General features: G+C 61.9%; 1 protein-coding gene across 2 annotated transcripts in view; it reads right to left on the minus strand.

The window, feature by feature from the left end:
• RAP1GAP2 (RAP1 GTPase activating protein 2) overlaps positions 1–7,801 on the minus strand; it is a 71,634-nt gene that overhangs the window by 62,788 nt on the left and 1,045 nt on the right. For both annotated transcript variants that reach the window (XM_074922492.1, XM_074922491.1), the window contains exon 2: positions 6,722–6,838. In XM_074922492.1, the coding sequence (XP_074778593.1) occupies positions 6,722–6,838 (117 nt within the window). The remainder of the gene's footprint in view (positions 1–6,721; positions 6,839–7,801) is intronic.

The raw sequence follows: 7,801 nt of genomic DNA on the forward strand, positions 1-7,801 counted from the left end.
CTGGCAACACGTCCCATCTCAGACAGCGGTGACGGGGCTGCGGGTGCCCAGCCCGGCCCGGCGCTGCACGACGAGCATTCCCGGTGGCCCGGGGAGCGCCCAGCTACACCTCGGGGAGCGCAGCACCGAGGAGGGGACCCTGGGAAAGCAACAGGCGCTGGCTGAACCCCACCGAGCGCTGGCCGGGCACCCGCGGCCGAAGCAGAGCAGCCCCGGCTCAGCTGCAGCTTGCGGGTTTCTCACGAGCTCTTGCGCTGCGGCACTGGGGGTGTCGGGGATGGAGAGGCCGGGTGACTCGGCCGCACAGGGACTCCCCAGCTCCGCTCCCTCACACCCTCCAGGCAGCTCTTTGCACACCACAAAAGGGAGGAGATGGTGCGAGCCGAAGGCATCGGCCACAGCACGGTAGCCGCTGACCTTACCGAGCCCCTGGGGCAGGCACGGACACACGGACACCCCCGGCTATGCCGGATCCACCCCAGGGCCACCATGAGAGGTGTCCAGGGAACGTGCTGCACCCGCCTGAGCCCAGCACTGGGGGGGGGGGGGTGTCCTGTCCCACGCGCTTCAGAGCTGGGGACCCCCCCGCCCCGGCAGGATAAACCCACTGGCCGTCGCAGGGGAGAGGGGCGGCTCCTCCCCAGGCATCCCGGGAGGTTTCCCCACGCCGCACGTACCGGGGTACCCAAACCTTTGGGCAGCAGAACGGGGCGGCACCGCTGCTCCCAGGGAAGGGGCTTCTAAACCAGGCAGGGGCTGCAGCCAGGCCCCAGGGAGGCCGGATCCATCCCTTAAACGAGGCACCTCAGTGACCAGCAGAAACGGGCAAACTCTGACTCAGCCAAGTGGGGACTGTCCCCGAGACCCCCGACATGCACATCCCGGGGAGGGCGGCAGCGGGACCCTAGGACGAGTCTGTGCTCAGCCTGGAAGGAGGGAGACGCTTCGGGGGAGGAAGGCAAGGCCAAGCTCTGCAAAGCCTGCGCTGGTTCAGGACAATAAGGTCAGCACAAATCCATGTGTTTAACTGTTTCTGGGTCTGAAGTCCATCGGTGCTAATTCGTCTTTTCTTCGCAGCACCGACCTCATGGCTTCCAGGCAGAGCGGAGGCAGGGACAGTCTGGTCCAGGCTGCGCAGGGGGAGCGACCCCGCTCTCCCATCAGTGACCCCCCACCCCTCCAAAGCTCACCCCGTGCACAGCTGGGGGGAGCCAGATACAACCCTGCGGGTCCCTTTGGGCCTCCTGGGGTAACTGGGTTTGCCGGGCACCCTGCGGCACCGAGAACGTCCCCCGCCTGCACGCTGCGGACACGCACACGCTCTCCGGGCGCCCAGCCTGACACACGGCAGCCGGTGTCTCCCAGCATCCCGCGGTCCAGCTCCTCGCTGCGGAGGGACACAGACCTCTCCTGACCGCAGCACTGTGCGCAGAAAGTCACCACACACACCTCCAGGCTCATGAGATTCTTCCCGGCCCACCATGAATTTAACATAGAGTCGCTTGTTTGCTGGGGCCCACCCATCTGAGAGCTCCCTCTCGCTCGCGAGGGGATGAAATTCCCTCGAGAGGCTGTCTCTTCAGAAAGGGCCCGTTCCAGCACACAGATTTTCCGTGTGTCTGTTTTCCCCACCTCTTCCCACTACGTCCCTTCCCAGGGAAGCTGAGCCCGAGAGAGGATGATGCTTCGGGTGAGCAGCAGACGCCCGGGTCGACACACACGTATGCGCTGTGCCTCCCCCGAGGATCAGCACGAGGGTTTCTCTGTGCCGCAGGCAGTGCCAGCTCCCTGGGCACCATCACCACGGCCGCCTGCACACCCCAGCATCCCACACCGCCGTCCCCCGCTCCCTGGAGCACCGGGAGCTCATCGCCCCTTTGCCCGGCACCCGGGGGGCTGCAGGAGGGAGGTGGCAATTAGGGCAGAACCCGACAAAACCCCCGTCGCTGCTGGCAGACGGGCGCTGGCACGCAGCTGGACCAGAGGAACCGGAGAGCGTTTGGCCCAATTCACGTGACAAACCCAGCGGGGACGTGACTGCAGCCTATGGAGAAATTGTGACGAGACAGAAAAAGAACTGCTTAAACTAAAATCCAGGGCTGGCAAAACATGAGGGTGGGAGGAAAGCATGGGTATGAGAGAGACCTGAACATGCTTTGGCTGGAAATTACGAGGTTTCTAATCTTTAATACAAACAGTTTCTGGAACAGTTTCCTAATAACAGAAGTGAAAAAAAAAAAAAAAAACACAACAACCAAGTGATGCTCAGCACGTTTATGAAGACGTTACAGGAGACGGTGCCCGCAGCAGCAGGGAGCTGGGCTCAGTGAAGCAGCCTGTGCCCTCGCACCCTCCTCTCCCAGGGGCTTCTCCTGCCCCCCCCGAGAGCACGCGGTTAAGCAGCACCTGCCTTAAACCAAGATGCGCTGGCACAGGATTAGATTTAGGCAGCGGTCAGGGCTCAGATTCAAGGCCAAACTTGTCCAGGGTTCCATCCAAATACTGCAAACAACTCACATAGGATTTGGACTCAAGCTTTTCAAACCCCTGCTACATCTTGCCAATACCACCTGTATTTTTCCACCATTTTGGGTGTTTTTTTGCAAGAGCTGGGCTAGATTCAAATCAGAATCAAGAAACAGCTCTTTCTGGTTTAGCATCCAACTTGGAGGCAGATGTTAACTCTAAGCAGGGATTCATCTACCCCCACGAAATTGGAAAGAGGTCTGGGGAGAACGAGCTGTTTTTAGCTCCTGGAAAAAATGTCTCTTCCTACTGTTGCTGCCGAAGTCCTGTTCCTGTTTCCACAGCAGCCGCTAACGACAACCAGAGCATCTGACTTCAGGTAGATGACAGGCGACAGCAGCAGAGGGACTCTCCGAGCAGCCCCCAGGACCCTGCTACCACACGGATACGCTCGGGGATGGAGAGGAAGGAGGGATGATAAAACAAATATAAGAAAAGAAAAAAAGGCAGTTTTGCTGCTATGGTTATGGTGAGCTGCCCTTTGGGAGGAATCAGCAGCAGAGGGAGAACGAAAAAAAATCTGTTAAACCTGGTGTACGCAGCGAGCGAGGCTGCTGGCTGGAACCACGCTTCTTGTTGAATCTGAATTTAGACTCCTTGGCCCGTTTCCAACCCCCAATAAATCACGGCGTGTGGACAGATATTATGTCCCTTGTGCTACGAAAACAACAAGCTGTCTTAAATAAACCAGCCGAGCCTGGAGCGCGCAGCAGAGCGGGAGCCGGGCAGGAGGCGGCAGGGTCCCCACCGGCCAGGGGGGCGACGGGCCGCCGGGCCCGCGGGGATGAGCGGGGAAAGGGGGGGATGCTCGGCTCTGCCTCGGGAGGGGACGTGACCCGCTCCGGGGGTAGCGAGAAGCCGAATCTGGGCGGCAGAGAGAGGGGAGGCGGGTTACCCCGCAAACAGGGCGCAGCGCGATCTCCTCCTGTGCCCTCCTTCTGTCACATGCAAAAATTCGGGGGGTTCCCAGCCGAGGGGGTGCCCTGCGAGGGCAGGAGCAAACACCACCCCCCCCCCCCGCAGCGAGCGCTGCCGAGACCTTTCCAAGTTGCCTCCTCGGAATTTTCATTATTTAACACCGGCGTCAGCAGCCGCGGCCCCAGCGGGACACAGACCCCCGCTCCCTGTCCCCAAGCCCCCCCGGCAGCCCTCGCCCAGCCGAAGGCCGACGGGGAAGCCGAGAACTGTAAAGCGTCTCGACAACAGACCCCCCGGCTCTGCCTCCCGCCCGCGCTCAGCCGAGCCCAGGCAGGGTAAAACCAAGGACAAACCCCGACTCAAGCCCTCCCGCTAGAGCCCAGCCCGGGGACCCGCGGTTCGCCTTAGCGAGACCCAGCGGCATCTCCTTACCTCGCTCCCCGCCGCTCCCTGCGCGGAACCCGCAGCCGCCGTCAGCCCCTGCGCGGGGGGGCGCGGAGCGGCGCGGAGGAGCCCCAGCCCCCGCGTCCCCCGAGCCTGCGCCTGGCGCTGCGCACCCGCGGACCCCGGCACAGCCCCCGGGAGCGGGGGGGCAGCTCGGGGCGGGGGCTGCCGGGGCAGAGCCGCCTCCTCCTCCTGCCCTGTCTTCTCCGCCTGCAGCCCTGCCTGCTCTGCCCCGCCTGCAGCCCTGCCGATGCCCCCACGCCTCCCCCCGGAGGGCGAGGGCTAAGCTCGGCTCAGCTGGGGCTGGAAACCGGGCCCAGGCTCCTTCAGGGGGAAAGGAAGAACCGGAGGCTCAAGACGCGACGGGCTCCAGCGTCATTCACCCCCGCCAGGATCACCTGCCCATCAAACCGGCCTGGGGATTTTAGAGGGAAAGGGCTGTTCTGCGAGAAAATAACCAGCGAAGGGAGCACTTTGGGTCCAGCCTTGAGAGCAGACTCAGCCTTAGTGTGAGCCCCTTCACCCGGTACCACGGAATTACAGACACGGGCTGGAGCAGACTAAAGAGCTTCCAAGGCCAAAATCTGGACTTGCTGAGAGGAAAAGCAAAATGCCCATTCCCAGCGACGGGCCCACCCTTTCGGCCTCACGGAGCGCCTACCCCAGCCCCAGGCCGCTGTCACCCGCCCGAGCCCAAGGAAGGGCCTGGACCGCAGAGCTCAGCCCGGCCGTCACAAGCCACGTCGCTTTGGTCCCGCTGGTTGCTAAAGAGATTCAGTGAAACCAATGCAATTCCCGGTTTTGGCAGCACTGAAACCTGTTTAAGGGCATTAAACGTCAAAAGAGGCGATCCTGGCTACCGACACTGCTCGGGGCTGAGCTGGCAGCCCGCTGCGCCCCACGCCGCTCCTCGGCCGGAGCAGACACGGCGTGGCCAGCCCAGCGCTAGCGCGAGGTGACCGACGGCCACACGACTCTAAAACCATCAGAGTCTCTTGCACCCGCAGCCACTGCAACATTCCCCGGCTGCCAAAAGCCTTCCCGCACCGCGGGAGAGCCCAGCCCAGGCGGGGTGGCTCTGCCCGCAGCAGCACACCCGGACACGACGTTCGTGGGACCGGGGCAGGACCAGCCTGGCTGCGTGAAAAGCCGCAGGCCCCGTGCTCTCATCCTTCTACACAGCGCTGCTCAAGTGGGCCCGAGGAGGACAATAGTGTCTATAAATCATGAAAATAATAAAATACACCTGTTACATTAACCCCTCCAGCGGGTCAGCCATCCTCTCGCTCAGCTGTGTCACCACCATTATGCAAAGAAAAGCGGTAAGTGCAGAACAGAGCGAGCGATCCTTAACGTGACAGATAAATAATGTGACAGCCTGAAATGCCACAGAGCATCCCGGCTCAGCGTGTCCCCGCAGAGCTGGGGCTGGGAAAAGCTGGGCCTGGCTGAGCCAGGGCTCGCACTGCGACAGCGCCGGCTGGGCTGGGACGAGGGTTTATCCCCTGAAGAGGGATGCGGGCACCGCCCGTACCCGGGCACTGACATCCCCCGCACTCCCCCAGGCTGCGCCAGGTAACTCCCAGCCCACGGGAAATCAGATTAATCCAGTGGAATTAACCCCAGCGGTACTTAACATTAATTATAAATGACATCACACGCACTTAGGTTCCACACGCTGCATGATATACGGGCATCGGGGGTGAGATTAACACAGCCCTTGGTAGCAATTTGCAAAAATTAGTTAAAATCAATAACCAGCATGGTAATGTCAGTTTTTGGAGACCCTCTGCGGCGGCAGGCGGGGGAATCGCTGTCTCGGGAGCACCACGGCTCCCGCCGAGCAAAGCGGGGCACCTCCTGCCCCCAGAAATCCCTTCCAGGCCCGGGGGTCGCCTCCCCTCCTGCTCCCCATCCTGGGCAGCCCCTGCCCCCCCGCAGCGAGCCGTGCGTTTCGGCCACCCCCCCCCCTCCCGCTGTTATTCTGGTACATGCAATTCCGGGGAGATAAATACTTCAGGGCTTTAAGGGCTCTCAGAGCTAAACTGCTGCTGAAATAAAGAGGGAGAAGCTTTTAGCTGTGCAGCCACATGGGGACTCGGGGGGTTTCGGTGCTCTTAACGGGCAGGAAAGCAGACACTGCTCTGTGTGTGTCTGGAGGCCTGCAAGGCTTTTATGTTAATGGCATTTTATGACCAAATGCTGGGATGGGAACCGACAGTGCACCAGCGGGGAGAGCCAGGCGCGTGCCCCGGCCGTCGCTCCCAGGCACATTCCCAACCAGCTGTGAAGGGGAAGAGTTTAACCACCGAGTGAAACCGGGGTATCAGAACAAATATTTGTCAGCGATCACTTACGACGATCTATAGAAGACCACAGAATCCCAGAATCATCTGGGTTAGAAAAGACCTTGAAGATCACCCAGTCCAACCGTTAACCTCACACTGACCGTTCCCAACGAATCGGCTCCCAATTTATTTTTTAAGTAAATCTCAAGTGCGCTACATACATAACGCAGGTCCTCAAAAGCTTGGGATCTTGGCCAAAAGTGTGGGGTGGCTAAAAACAAAAGCTTGGGGAGGGCAGTCAGCAATTTGCTCTTTCCACTGCTTTAAACCAGAGCGGTGCTTGTGCGGCACTGGCGGCTCCCAGCTGCACCCCCTGCGTCTGGGACCTCACTTTAAAGCGCCCCCCAAGGTGCTCGGGTGTTCGCAGGGCTCCAGAGACAGGAGCTCAGAGACCCACGTCAAAGCCACGAGGGCTCATCGCAGAGCAGCGGCCGTGCCGGTGCTCCCCGCGGCCCCCGGCCCTGCACCCCCCGGCCCCCCCTTACCTGCTGGGCGAGCCCAGGTCGGCCCGGCTGACGATGCGGTGCTGGTGGGGCGAGTACAGCCACTGGAAAGCCGTCAGCGTCCTCTCCTCGATCCGAAACCGGCCTTCTCGCACGTACCTAAAAATAACAGCGAGAAAGACTGAAATATTTATTAGCGCAGGATTGTGGAGGGGGAGCTGCGGGCCGCGGCGAGCAGAGCGGCTGGCTCAGCAGCCGCAACTCCAACACCACCTCCACCACCGCCTGCCCCGGGGGGAGCGGGAAAATGGCGTGATGGCCCCGACTGCATCCCTGCGCCGGCCCCGTCCTTCCCTGCCCCTCGGCGGACACTGTCACGGACACGGGGCCGTAGCTGGGATGGGGCCTCCTGCCAAGGGTGTCCCGGGGGGGGGACGGTGGCCCCTGGCCACCCTTGCTCTCTGCCACTGCTGTGCCCATCACCCCGGGGCACATCCTGCCTGCGACAGCTCCCGCCCGGCACCAGCCCGGGCACCGGCAGCAAGACCAGGCTAACGCCCTTCTAACATCACGCCGCACGTCGGGCCGGACGCTGAGGCTTGTTAAGTGATGCTCAAGTGATGAATCGATGGTCATTGTTTTGGTCGGAGAAGTTGGGGTTCTGTTACAGGAGCAAAATGTCGGTAACGGCGGTTGTTCCCATCTTCCAGAACACAGTTCTGCCGCTGCCTCCACCCCAACAGCCAGCTGCACTCCACACACCCTCCTCTGAACATGAAATTTCATCAGCAAGCGATTAATTATTTAAAGCCCCTGTAGCAGTGGTTGCAGACACGCACGCACACACGGCCCCGGCGCCCGTGGAACCCCGGCCGGGGCTGGGCCGAGCTCGCAGCCCCCTCCTCTGTGTGGGGGTGCAGCGGGGAGCGCGTTCCCACCGCCGGCCGCGGGGACCCACCACGCTGCCCAGCGGAGCGACAGCGCGGGGTCGGGACCTCCCGCTCTCGCCAAACCCAGAAACCTCCTCGAGTGTCCCGGTACGGGCTGAGCTGCCACGTTCGTGCTCTAGGCACCGACGCCGGTGGCGGCCGCAGCGCTGCCCTGCAGCTCGGCCGGGGCAGC

This window comes from Athene noctua, chromosome 19, assembly GCF_965140245.1.
Source record: "Athene noctua chromosome 19, bAthNoc1.hap1.1, whole genome shotgun sequence".
Classification (NCBI taxonomy): domain Eukaryota; kingdom Metazoa; phylum Chordata; class Aves; order Strigiformes; family Strigidae; genus Athene; species Athene noctua.